General features: G+C 66.9%; 1 protein-coding gene across 6 annotated transcripts in view; it reads right to left on the bottom strand.

The window, feature by feature from the left end:
* RXRA (retinoid X receptor alpha) overlaps positions 1-13,068 on the bottom strand; it is a 101,203-nt gene that overhangs the window by 13,965 nt on the left and 74,170 nt on the right. For 5 of the 6 annotated variants that reach the window (XM_082470113.1, XM_082470117.1, XM_082470116.1 and 2 more), the window contains exons 3-5: positions 10,142-10,292; positions 9,517-9,696; positions 683-936 (exon numbers count right to left, since the gene is read on the bottom strand). In XM_082470113.1, coding sequence (XP_082326239.1) covers positions 683-936; positions 9,517-9,696; positions 10,142-10,292 — 585 coding nt within the window. The remainder of the gene's footprint in view (positions 1-682; positions 937-9,516; positions 9,697-10,141; positions 10,293-13,068) is intronic. The other variant, XM_082470114.1, reaches the window with a different exon arrangement.

The raw sequence follows: 13,068 nt of genomic DNA, 5'->3' as shown, positions 1-13,068 counted from the left end.
CACAGATGAGACGGGACCCTCACACTCGGGAGATGGGGGTGGGGGCCACATGAGAGCACCTACGGGCAGGGCAGGGTCCTGTGGAACAGCCTGATGGCAAGGATGGAGAATTAACCCACCGCACACGCTGCGGTGTGGCCCCCATGTGCTAGGGGCCGTGAAGAGTAACATCAGGGGCTCTGAGCCCACAGAACAGGGGCACCAGGGCGGTCAAGAGGGAAAAGGGCTCTGCAAGGAAGTGACACCTCTCTGAGACTGAAGCCTGAGGAGGAACAGAGGGAGCGGCACATGCAAAGGCCCTGGGGTTGGGGTAGGGAGCTGGACAGGTGTGTCCGGTGCCATCTGGGCCACTGTGAGCCAGGGACAGAATGGAGGGAGCAAGGCCAGGGTGACCTCAGGGCAGGCCACAGGGCTGTGGTCCCACCCTGACCGCACACGGGAGACACAGATGAAATCTGGACCTAACGCTGCCCGCAAACCTGGGGCAGACACAGAACCCCTGAAACCCGGCTGGACGACGGGCCAGAGACAACACGAAGCTTGAAGGTTACCATGAAGTCCTGGGCTTTGAGCCAAACAACCACAAACTCACCCACCCGACTGGGCACATGACAGAGGGGGTCTCCCTCCCAGGAGTGCGCCCGGGCCCGCGGTCCCCAGAGCAGGGCGGGTGTGCACTCACCGAGCTGGGGTTCGGCCCCACATTTGCCTCCACGTACGTCTCGGTCTTGGGTTCGACGGCCAGCTCGGCCTCCAGGATCTTCTCCACTGGCATGTCCTCGTTGGCGCTGCTCGTGGACTCCACCTCGTTCTCAGCCCGGTCTTTGCCCCGCTGCCGCTCCTCCTGCACAGCTGAGGCACGGGGAGGCTGCTTGTCAGCCCGCAGCCCCCGCGGCAGCCCCTCCGCCGCCAGGGCCCGAGCGGCGCGCCCACAAGCTGGCCGGGGCCGGGGAGAAGGACGCTGCTCAGAGCCGGCCAGACTGCGGCCCCCTCCTCTGCCCCAAGCCTGGCCTCCCGGAGGCTGTGCGCTCTGAGAACAGAACACGCCGCCTCTCGTTCATTCGTTCCCCTATGGGTCACACCAGGACCCGCCCAGGGCCAGGGCAGATGGGGCCCAGCTCTCAGGAAGCTGACGGTTCAACAGGGATCCCAGCGTGGAGTGAGAAGGGCTTTGATGGGCTATGGACTGAGGCAAAGCCAGGAAGGCTTCCCGGATAAAGTGACAATGCAATTGAAGGAACAGGAAAAACAGGGAGAGCAATTCAGGCAGGAGGGGTAGCATGTGTCAAGGCCTAGAACCAGAGCAGAGATGTTGCTGATGAAAGGGCCTCTCGTGTCAGCTGGAGAGCAGAACAAGGGGTGCGACTGTGGGGGGCGTGGCCGAGAACAGGGTCCAATGTGCCCAGGAAAAGGATGGGGTGAGAGGCAGATCTCTGATGGTCCCTTTCTGCTGCGGGGAGGAGAGGGGCTGGGGGAGAGCACAAGCTGGGTCAAACCCAGGCTTGAGATGGGACAGCCCGGGCCGGCCGGGCGGGTGCGGGGGTCCAGCACGAGGGTAGAGACTGAGCAGATGCTGCAGTCGGGGGGCAGCCTAGTTTCTGGGAACCCAGGGAGAGAAGCTGATGGGAGGAGGCAGAGAGGGAACGGTTCATTCCAACACGTCCCCGCGGAGACCCACGTGGGAGGAAGACCGAGGGGACCAGGCACCCCACGGCTGGGCGTTCACAGACCCTCGACTTCACAGCCCATGCAGCTCAAGCCGCCCTTACCCAAGAGGGGCCGAGACCTCCCTGAGGTCACCCAGCAGGCCCAAGGCGACACTGAACCAGAGCCAGGCTATGGACCCCACCCAGAGCCCCGCAAAGACCCAAGAAGGCTCCCGGGGGCTTCTGCAGCGCCCTCTACTGACCCTCACACCCCCCCTTCCTCTGCTGGGGACACCAAGGGCCCTGGACCCGGAAAAAGGAGGCCTGGGCGGGGTGGGAGAGGCTGCCCACACAGCACCAGCACGGGGGAGCCCCTGGGCGTATTGGGCCTGTGCCTCCCCAGGGACGCGCCAGATGCCACTGAGCGAGGGCCGCAGCACCAGGACGGGGCCCACCACCGCCGCCGGCCGCCCTCCCTTGGTCCTGCTCTGCTGAGCCAGAGCAGATGTCCAGACGTCCCCCGACACTCCCGGGGCGCCCACGGCCTCCTCAGGGCCAGCTCCTCAGCCCCCACCCCACACAAGGCTTCCTGGGGCCCCTGGAGACCCCAAGGCAGAGCAGGAGCTTGTGCGAGGCGACTTCCCGAGGGCTGCAGTGAAACCTCTGTCACACACTCCCATCCCCACCGAGGGGAAGGGCCTGCATGCAGCCCCCAGCATGGAGCCCAGGGCCGGGTGGAGCTGGGCCCGCCTCTTGGGGCGCACCCCGGTCCACAAGGTTCCTAGTAAGAGATGGGAGATCATCCTGACCTGGGGGGGCCCTGAGGGCCAGGCCCGGGCCCCCCACAATGCCCAGCGGCACGGGCAGCTCCTCCCCGGCCGGAATCCCAGGGCCCTGAGAACGGGACGGGCACCGCACTGGTCCTCCGGGGGTGGAACAGGAGGTGGCCACGAGCCACCACGCAGCCTGGCTCCCAGACCGCTCCTGCCGGGATGGATCCCACGGCCCAGAGCCACACCTGCACAAGTGTGAAGGCCCTCACGGTCTCTGCCGACCCTGCCACTCACAGGCCAGGCCCTGCCGGAGGGAGGGGACAAGCCCCTGCGCACCCTGCTTGGGCCCGGGCCACGTGGCAGCCACTCTGCCTGCGTCCCCAGGGACCAGCGTGCTGCATCCGCCACACTCTGGACCACAGCACCGAGAGGCTCTGGTCAACGGCCCACTCCCCCGACTCCTAGGGGACCTGAGGGTAGGACGTTCAGATAGAAGACGTGACACAGGCAGGAGGCCGAGCCGGCGGCCCTGGGTCAGCTCCAGCCTGGGAGCTGACTCAGGCCGGCTGACTCCTGGCCCACTGCCCAGCCTCCATCCTGCCCTGCAGATGGGGACTCGGCGAGGGGGCCTCAGGCCCTCCCAGGGATGCCCACCGGGATGGCCAGAGGCTGGTGCCCCTCATCCATCCAGCCCAATCCCACCTGGATTCCCCTCTCCCTATTTGTGACCCATCCCAGAGTTCTGTCCCCAAAGGCACCTGCAAGCCCCCCTCCCCAGTGAGCCTCAGCCCAGCCTGGCACCCACACCCTCACGCTCCTGGGGGACCCTTGCTCTCAGCGCTCCCTCCTCTTTCCTGGTCTGACTGCTGGGACAGGCCTTCCGGAGGCCGGGCGGGTGCGGCCCCTCGGGGGGCTTCCCATGTGCCATCACCCCTCTGGGCCTCAGTCGGGGCTTACCCTCCCCTGCAGGAAGTCTGGACCAGGCAAAACACAGTGCCCTGTTCCCGCAGACGCCGCTGTCACAGGACTGCCCCCCGCGTACCTCCAGACCCACCCGCCCTGCCCAGCTCCGGGGCCCGAGCTCGGGGCTGCCTCACCCGGGCCCTCTCACCCTTGGTCTCGGGTGGGTCTTGCAAACGCAGGGGACCAGCAGGAGGGAGGAGGGGGTCCGTGGCTCTGGTGCCCGCCCTGCCCGGCCACGGTTCTCAGCGTCCACTTCCTCCTCGGGCCACAGCTCTAGGGGCTCTGCCAGCCCACCTCCGCTCCGTCCTCCAAGCCTGGGGGTGTGAGGGCTCCCCTCTGTTGCTCCCTGGGGGTCCCCCGGGCCCATGCGATTCCTGGAACACCGCCCACAGCTCTGCAACAGTCCACGTGGACCCCTCTCCGACACGTCGGCCCCGCCAACGACCGTTCAGACCCTCTCCGGGCCACGGGGCTCCCTGAGGGCCGGCCCTGCATCCTTCCCGCATCCACAAATGGCTATTTACAGATGGCCCCTGCCAGGGGCTGCGCTCTCCAAGACCCAAACGCTGACTCGAGTGAGAGACTTTCCATCCGTCTGGCGAGACTCGGGACAGGGGGCTGGCCCACGCTTCAGATCCACCAGCGGCAGGCCTGGAGTCAGAGTTTTTACAAGCCTGGTGCTTCTGGAAAGTCTGACAGCTGGTGGGGCTGGGTGGGGAGCTCAAGCTGGCCGGCCTGGCTCTGGCCTCTTCCAACACAGCGGATGCTGGGGGGAGCAGGGCACCTCCTCATGTCACCGCCTGCTACAGGGGATGGGGTCACAGACCAGAAGAGTGGGCCCAGTGGGCGGCAGCCCCACAGGCTGATCTGGACCAGCATCCGGAGCGTTGGGGACCCAGAACCCTGGCAGGCCAGTGTCCCTGAGACCCTGAGGGTGGGGGTCCCCAGGGTCTGTCCTCTGAACAGAACCCTAAATCCTCAGAGCTGGGACACAGCTGAGAGGCACGTTTTAGCAGGTGGGGAAACCGAGGCCCGGAGCACCAAAGGGGTGCGTGCGGCTGAGCTCTCAGGAGAACAGGCAGCTTAAAGCTACAGGCTCTGCAATCAGACGCTGCTCGGCCCCAACTGCTGTGTGGCCCCGGGTGAGTCCCTGGCCTCTCAGTGCCCCAGCTCCCCCAGCCACGGAGTGACAAGGACAGCACCGGCCTCCAGGCTGGATCCGCAGGAGGCGCCCTCGGGGCGCTCGCGGCTTCGTCCCCGCGCACGGCCCCCATGACGCGGCCCCGTTAAGGGGCTCTCCTCCCCTTCCAGACGGGACGGGGTGGCAGGTGGGGGTCCCTCAGCACTCGCCTCCTGCGTGGGGACATCCAGAATTAATTAGCGAGCGCTCTGCGAAGCACTCTGAAGCCGTGAAGGGCCCGGCGCTCTGAGCAACATCGTTACAAATATTATTGTTTTATTTAAACACGGGGGGGCGGGAGGGAGCCTGGGGATTCATGCTCTGCCAGTTCAACCACCTCGTAGACGTAGCTGTGTTTGACTTACGTCCGCTGGCGCCCGGAAGCCTCGGGTGGGAGGCGTCGGCCAAGACAGGGCCTCGTTACCCTCCCAGCCCCGAGCCACGGGCAGAGGGGCCGGCACGGGGAGGGGACGCTGCCGGGAGGGCAGAGGAGGCTGGGCCCCCGCGCCGGGGATCCCCAGGAAAAGCCCCCGGGGCCGACCCTCCCCCAGCAGCCAAGCATGCGCCTGGGAGAGGCACTCAACGCCCAACATAAGCGGGGTCCCAGGCGTCAGGAGACAGCTGGTGCCGGACGTCCAGGGGAACAGCAGCCCACAGCCAGGGTGGGACTCCCTCCCCACAACCTGCACAGCGCCCACCGCCGCCCTCCCGGCTCCTGGGGCCGGGCAGGAAGCCGCGAGGTGGGAGGGGTGTCTGGGCGGGGGTGGGGGGGGGACCACAGGCCTGCCACCGCCTTTGCTTCGGCACCGCCAGCGGCTGGGCCCTTCCTCCATCCCCTGTATGGCCCCCCGGGGCAGGCAGGACGGGATTTCTCCAAGGATTTCTGGCCCGGCTGCCTCTTTCTCAAGGCTGGAGGGGCATGTCCCTGCCAGAGGTCACAGGGCAAGTTATGTCCCTCGAGCTCGGAGGACATGTCCCTCCTTCCCTTAGGGGGCTCAACTCAGGACAAGCGGCCTGCACACAAGAATGATCACGTGCAGCATACACGGGCACACACACGCACACACGGGCACGCACACGGGTTCATACACATGCACATGCTGCGGCCCCCACTCTCTGACCCCACCACCCGCCAGGCACGGGGCTGGCACCCGCCACGTTCCCCACAACAGGCCCTTCGGGGAGCCTGCCAACACCCCCATGCACCGTGAGGAAACTGAGGCTCGGAGAGGCAAGGCCACGCGCCCCACGTAGACAGGGAGGTGCGGGCACCAGCGGGGCCCTCTCCGCAGCCGGATGCGGGGCCATGCCCGCCTGCGCACACGCATCAGGTGCTGCCGTTTCCACACCCCAGTCCCTCGGAGGCAGGGGACGGGGCGCAGGAAGGAAACGGGGAGAGGCCTTCCTCAGAGACGAAGAAGGAAGCAGAGGCGGGGCAGCGGGGTGACCCCCCAGCCTGCTGCTGTCAGGTCTCCCCCCTCAGACGGGAGCATCGTCAGGCCCCCGAGCCCTGCAGCTGCACGCTCAGCGGACAGGCCCGGGCTCAGCCCGGGGAGGGCTGGCCCGCGGGGCACCTCCCACCTGGGCCCCATCAACCCCGGAATGCTGCGTAACGAGCCCCCGGGGGCTGCGTGTGTGCGCACGCCCCTGCCGTTGCCCAACACGAGACGCCGTGGGCCTGCCGCGTCCCTCGTTACCAGCACGGGGCGGGGTGCCCATCGGCCCTCCCTGCGGTCGGCCGGTCCAGGGGCCAGCCCCAAGCTTGTGCCCCACCTGTACCAGGGGTGTGATCACAAGCCTCTCCCAGGGGTCGTGTGGCACCGAGGCCAGTCAGCATGGCCACCCGTGTGGGCCTGGCACCTAGGAGGGCTCAGGCCGGCCCTGGGGGCGGACAAGCCACATCCTGCATGCTCCCGGCCAAGGCTGGGGTGGCACTCCGGGGCCCCGTCCCCCTGGGCCCCACACTGCCCCAACTCATGCTGCCACCAGCCCTGCCACTGCCAGGGAGCCCTCCTGGCAGGGGTCGTCCCAGGACAGCAGAGAGGAAGGAGGCTGCCTCAGGACCGAGCCCCCTGCAGGGCCGGCACCGAGGCTGCGCCGGGGCCACCGGTCACTCCTCCCGAGAGCGAGGCAGTGGGCCGGGCCCCGCAGGCGATGGGAAGCACGACGGGCGCTGCCACCCACGCCAGGACAGAGCCTCCTCCCGTGGCCCTAGGGCTCGCGGGCCGCATGGTGGTGAAGAGAGTTTTACGTTGGGTTGGGAGCACGAGAGGGCGGTGTCGGAGGGTCTTGACTGCCTGCTTGTGACTTATAAATCCAGCAGGAGGCAAGGGGGAGGGGGGGGGGGTCCTGATTGCATCAGGTATTTATCTAATGGCCCATAAATCAGGTCTCGAGGGCCGCACTGCCTCGGGATCGCGCCCAGCGCTCCAGATTTATGCACCAGACGGAGAGACGGGCGGCGCGGCTCCGGTCCAGGCAGACGGGAGCAGCCCAGCCCCGCCAGGGCGGCCCTGAGACCTCCGCGAGCGCCCCTCCCCCCTGCACCCCGTTTCTCTACCCGGGAGGTGTGGGAACGGCGTCACAGCACCACGGCTGAGAGTGTGTGCGACAAGGACAGGGTCCCCAAAGAGGCTCCGCACACAGCAGGCGCTCCTAACAGCCCCCGGCGAGCACAGGGGTCAGACCCGCTGCCTCCCCAGCCCCGAGCCTGCAGCTCCACTGCGACAGGAGAGGGGTGTCACCCACTCTCCCCCAGGTCTTGGGGGAACAGGCAGCTGGAGTCTGCCCAAGGCTCATAGGTGGACAGGCTGAGGGGGCCTTAGGAGGGGGTCAGCATTTACGGGAAAGTGGCCTGGGGACCCGTGGACGGTCACTCTCTGGGGCCCCACAGGGCGCCACATCCACTGAGTTTCTCGGCCTCGGCATGCGCTGACCCCGCCAGCTGGGCACGGGGTCTGCCAAACACCCTTCCACTCTTCTGGTGTCAGCTGGACATCTGCCCACCCAAGCCTTGCCTTATGTCCATGGCCGGGCCAGGGACCTACTCTGGGCTCCCACAGTCCCCTGGGCTTCCCCCAAGGCAGCACTGATCACACCTGGGGGGCCCCGCCTGGCTGTCTGACGGTCACTTTCAATGGATGGATGCCCACGGCTCGCTGCTATGTGCCCAGCGCCTGGCATGGTATCAGGCACCGGGGGTGGTAAGCTCAGCAAGCGAGTGATCTCACTCTATACTGTGGTGCCCACAAGGGAGCCCCGAGCCGTGAGCTGCATGTCAGGGCCCCACCTCCCCTCAGCACACTGGCACCTGGCCCTCTGGCCAGGCTCCACATCTGGATGCGGACTGATCTGCTGCCCACCACACGCTTGCCCCCCGCCCAAGTTTCCATCCTTCAGGAACCACGCTGCACTCACCACCTCCAGGAAGCCCACCCTGACTACAAAGGGTGGCCAGAGGAACCAGGGCTGGGACACAGGCCTCCCCCAGCCAGGCACCTGCTTCCTCTGCCCTCTTGCTGCCCTAAAGGAATAAGATCTGCACTGGAAGCCAGAGGCCCAGGTTCCAGCCCGACGTGTGATCTTGGACAAGCCCTGGACCCTTTGGGCCTCAGCTTCTCCACCCAGACAGAGAAGGGTGGGCCAAGGTCTCTATGGAACACGCGCCCTGCTCAGGAGGGCCCGGAGCCCAGGCCGGCCCCTCGCTCACGCTGAAGCCCAGGAGGCACCCCGCCCCTCACCAGCGGCTACCACCGAGCCCCCATCACATCACTGCACTGCACAGGCGGCCTCACGGCCTCAAGGAGCAAATCCTGCAGGACCACGCGGCCCAGCTGAGGTTTCGGTTTCTCAGCAAGAACAAGTGGGGCTGAAGAGGTGAATAAATGAAAGGAGATGAAAACTGCAGTCCCCACGAGAGGACGGTCCTCGGTGGTGAGACGCCAGCCCGAGACCCCGACAGGAGCCGGTGGGAAGGAGGTGGGCAAACACAAGCCACGCGCGGACCACGGGACCAGCCACGGCGGAGAAGGGGCCCCACACGGCACCTCCTAAAGCCACGAGGCCTCAGGCACGGGACACTCCAGCAGGCACGCAGACCAAACCTGAGAGAAGTCACCCAGAACGCAGGAGCCAGCAAACCTGCGCTGGGGAAACCGAGGCCCACGGACGGCAAGGGGCTACGAGGAGCCACCCTGGGCTCGGGCCCAGGTCTGGCTGGACAGCTTGACGATTTCAGCGACCTCAGGGGAGCGGCCTTCCATGCTACACGCCCCCACCTGCCCCTAATAAATGTTGTCACAACCCAAGGCTGAGAGACCTGCAGCCCGAGTCCCTCTACTAGGAGGACCTGGGGTCGCAAGGCACCCCGGCCAGGTCCGTAGGAAGAAGCACAGCCCAGGACGAGCCGGCGTCCAGCAGGCTGGGGAACGTCCTGACGGTCTCCAGAGCTCCCTGCCCCCACCCCTGAATCAGTGCTGCCCCCGCCCCGGGTCTCCTCGACCGTCCCCTACCGAGCAGGGGGAACAAGGCTCCAAGGACCCGCATGCACGCTTTCCCGGGCTCATTCATTCAGCACCCGCATCTCCCCCCTCCAGCCTTGGCTCTCGCCGTGCTTCTGCCTCTGCCTCTCCCGGAGCCCAGGCACTCGGCCGGGCCCACTACGACCTTGAAGAGGCTCTGATCAATGTCTGTCCCCAACGGGGCTGGGAGCCGCCAGCAGGAAGGACCGAGAGTGTCTCTTCCGTAATCCCAGAGCCTAGCACACAGCGGGCACTCAGGAAAGATCTGGTAAGTGAGCTCACGGCCCCCAGGGATGTGCTGCCAACAGAGCAGCAGCCGCCTCTGTAGGGAGTGAGCACCCCGTCATCAGAGGTATGCAAAGGAGCTCCGCAAAACTGCCAAGTCCAGAGCCACACCCTGCGCTCCGAGAAGGGAGAGGGCCAGCACCACCTACCTTCGCGCTTCATGCCCATGGCCAGGCACTTCTGGTAGCGGCAGTACTGGCACCGGTTCCGCTGCCGCTTGTCAATCAGGCAGTCCTTGTTGTCCCGGCAGGTGTAGGTCAGGTCCTTGCGCACCGTCCGCTTGAAGAAGCCCTTGCAGCCCTCGCAGCTGTACACCCCGTAGTGCTTGCCTGCAGGCAGGGCGGCCGTGAGCATCCTGCGGCCAACTGGCAGGAGGGGCTCGTCCCGCTGGGGTACGGGAGCCAGCCTGGGAGCGCGGCAGGGCTGCGTCCCGGCCCCGCCGAAGACCTGGACCCCGGGGTCCTCGCCGTCTCCGCGTCTGAGCTGGCGGCCCGAGGAGGTCGGCCGTCCTGCCCCCGGGGCTGCCGGGCTCAGGAGTGGGATGCGAGGAGCCCTTCACCCAGGGCACGGCCCAGAGAGGGGCACAGCCCTGCTGCCCCCATGCCATCGTCACCACTACAGCTGCCTCGTCTCTGGAAGCCTCAAGGCCACCCTGCCGCTTACCATCTCCCGGACGCGGAAACGCTAGAAGGTCCCGGGTGAGCGGCTCGGAGCTCCGGGCAGCCCCTTGCTGGCCGGGAGCCCTGCCGTCCCACTGCGCCCTCCGTGGCTTACCTGAGGAGCGGTCCCCGCAGATAGCACAGATGTGCTTGGTGAAGGACGCCATGTTCCCTGAGGGGTGGGCCGGGACTTTGAGGACACCGTTGAGGCCCAGCGGGGGCTTGATGTCCTCGCTGCTGCTGACGGGGTTCATGGGCGAGTTGAGCTGGGGGAGGGGGGGAGCCGGGGTCAGCCCTGGCAGGCTGCTGCTAGGCACCTGCTGCTGGGCCAGGAAGGTGCTGCCACACACCCCCTTCACAGAGAGAGAAACTGAGGCTCAGAGAGGGGCCTTGCCCACCCCAAGCCACGTGGAGCGGCCAGGCCCAGCCCCGCTGAGCGCCGGCGGGATGCCTGGCACCACTTACTCAGCCAGGCCGGAGGAGGTCTTCCTGCCCTCAGGGCCCGACCCTCCCGCAGGACCCCAGGCTCAAAGGAGGACCCGCAAGGCCCCTGCTCACACCCTCTGCCCCTCGCCCACCTAAATAAGAACTGCCTGCCATTCCTGGGCGCTCGCCCGACAGGACAGCGAGAGCGCTGGGACCCTCTGGTGAGGCAGGCGCTTCGGGGACTCCCAACCCATAGACGGGCACTGAAGCCTGGTCCCAGCAAGGAGGGAGGAGAGCCAGGGGCCACCGGCAGGCCCCACTGCCCCGGCCTCGGCGGGCAGGGTAGGGGGTCTTGGATCGTGTGACCCGAGGAGAGAGGGAGGAGACAGCATCCCTTACACACACACACACACCCTCCATCCCTCCCGCCATCCTGACGCTGCTCCAGGAAGAAGCGTGGGAAACTCACCAGTCACCCTGGCAACAGCTGCCGCGGCTGCAGTGACACAGCAGTTTTGGTTCCGCTGCGCCCACCCCAGCTTTCCCATCAGCGCCAAGGGCCCCGAGGTGCTTCCTGCCGCATCCTGCGCACCAGCCGGTCCCCACAGGCGCCAGGACGCCAGCTGGGTGGCCCCCCAGCACCCCGACTTCTGCAAACCCCTGACAAAGGCGGAAGTCGGGTCCTACGATGTCTCTGGAGGGACAGCAGCTGCCACGCTGCCCCCTGGTAGCCCCAGGCTGGGCCCCTCCTGCACAAGGGAACCTCACTCACCCCCTTCCTTCCCCGTGGCCCCCAGCCCCCTTTCTCATGGGACGGGAAGAGCTGGGTGCTCAAAGCACAAACCATCCCAAAGGCTGTTTCACACCAGCCCCAGCACCTGCAGGGACTCTTCCAGCCCTGGACAGGTCTGGATTCTTCTCTCAGGTGGGCTGTGCTTCTGTCAGGTCACTTATCCCCAAGGGACTTGGGGGGGGGGGGCTGCAAGGAGGCCGGGCGGCCAGCCCCGGCCACCTGGGGCTGTCAAGATGCAGGAGGTGGGGCGAGAGGGCGTCCAGAGGACCCCACTGCACCCAAGAACGCGCACCCAACACCTCCGACCGCCCCCGCAGGATCTGCAGGCTTCAGGAGCATCTCCCAGATGAGCCTCAACTAAGCAGGGGCGCCGACTGTTTGCTAAGGACCACTGTGCACGGGATTTGCCACGTGGAAAGCCCCTAGTGAGCAGGGAGAGCTGCCCTCCCCTTTCCAGAGTGGACGCGGAGGCTCAGGGAGGTCAGGGGACCAGCAGAGAGCCCACGGGTGCTAAGTGGCTGAGCAGGTGTGAGCTCAGGCCCCTGGGAGCCACAAGCGCTGAGGGGCTCCCTGCACACTGCAGAAGGGACAACCGGGGCCCCAGGGGACGGGCCGGCCCAGAGCCGCTCGGCGATCCCATCCACCAGACCATCCACTGAGCATCCAGCCAGGCGCCCGAGGCCTCGAGGAACACGCCCCGCCCAGCCCGCAGAGCTCGCCCACGGTAGTAGGGGGAACGGCCACAGCTTATCGCGGGATTCTGCCTCCTCTATTCCCTGTGTGACTGTAGGGAAATTATCTAATCGCTCTGGGCCTGACGCTCCTCGCGTAAAAACTGGAGAAAACGTGAGTGCCTCCATTCCAGGGCTGCCATTAGGATAACGAAGCGATTCACGGGCAGCGCCAACAGCAGAGCTCATGAAGCCAGCCTGGGGCGCAGCAGCCCCTGCATTAGCATTCGGGCTTCCGGGGGCCGCCGCCAGGCCAGCTGGGACGCGGACAATGGAAGGCGGCGTCCCAGGCAGAGGGGGCAGAGGGCCCCCCCAACCCCCGGAGCAGACGTCTGGAGGTGGGGAAACCAAAGGACTGTTGGGAAAAGGGCAGGAAATCCGTGCGGCCGCGAGTGGAGGGTCAGCAGCAGGGGCCGAGGGCAGGTCTCGAGGGGCCACTGAGTGCGTGGGGGCACCAGGCGCAGGCTGGAGGCGGGCACGAGGCCTCTCTCGGGCTGTGGGAGCCCGGCCGCGACTCCACGCAGCTCTGGATCCGCTAGGCGGCACCGAGGAGAGGAACTCGGGCGTTTCCTCTTTCTGTGGTTGCCCAAACCATGCCGGGTGGGTAGGGGCCACCTGTCCTCTCTCCCAGGCCCCCACGTGCAGGCCCTCGGGACTGGCGCCTGCCCTAAGGAAACAGGCAGGCCGCAGCACCAGGGAAGCAGCTGCAGGCAGGATGGATGGAGCCGTCAGTCACGGTCAGTGTCATGGCCAAGCTGGCTCCCAGGCCACACGCTGAGGGCATCCCTGCCCTCCCGGGCTCAGGCTTCCTTCCGTGGGCACAGCAGTCAGCCCAGAGGCTCTGGGGGGCCCTAGGAGACCCTGCACGTGTGTGAAGATGTAGGCTGGTTGTAGTTGTAGCCCCATCCTCACCCCAGGCCTGGGGCCGCCACTTCCCTTCTCTGCCTCAGCTGGTGGGTCCTGGCACGGCCGCCATGGCAAGGCTGAGGGGGGACAGGGGTCGCTCTTCTCCCTCCCTAGCCCCAGGCTGGCGGGCCTTGGACTGGTTCACAGCTCCCAGGACAGAGCGCGGGGTGCCTTGTTCTGCCAGGC

Source organism: Balaenoptera physalus (assembly GCF_965194825.1).
Source record: "Balaenoptera physalus genome assembly, chromosome: 7".
NCBI classification, from domain to species: domain Eukaryota; kingdom Metazoa; phylum Chordata; class Mammalia; order Artiodactyla; family Balaenopteridae; genus Balaenoptera; species Balaenoptera physalus.
The sequence above is the reverse complement of the archived record's forward strand: the minus strand, read 5'-3'. Positions and strand labels throughout refer to the sequence as shown.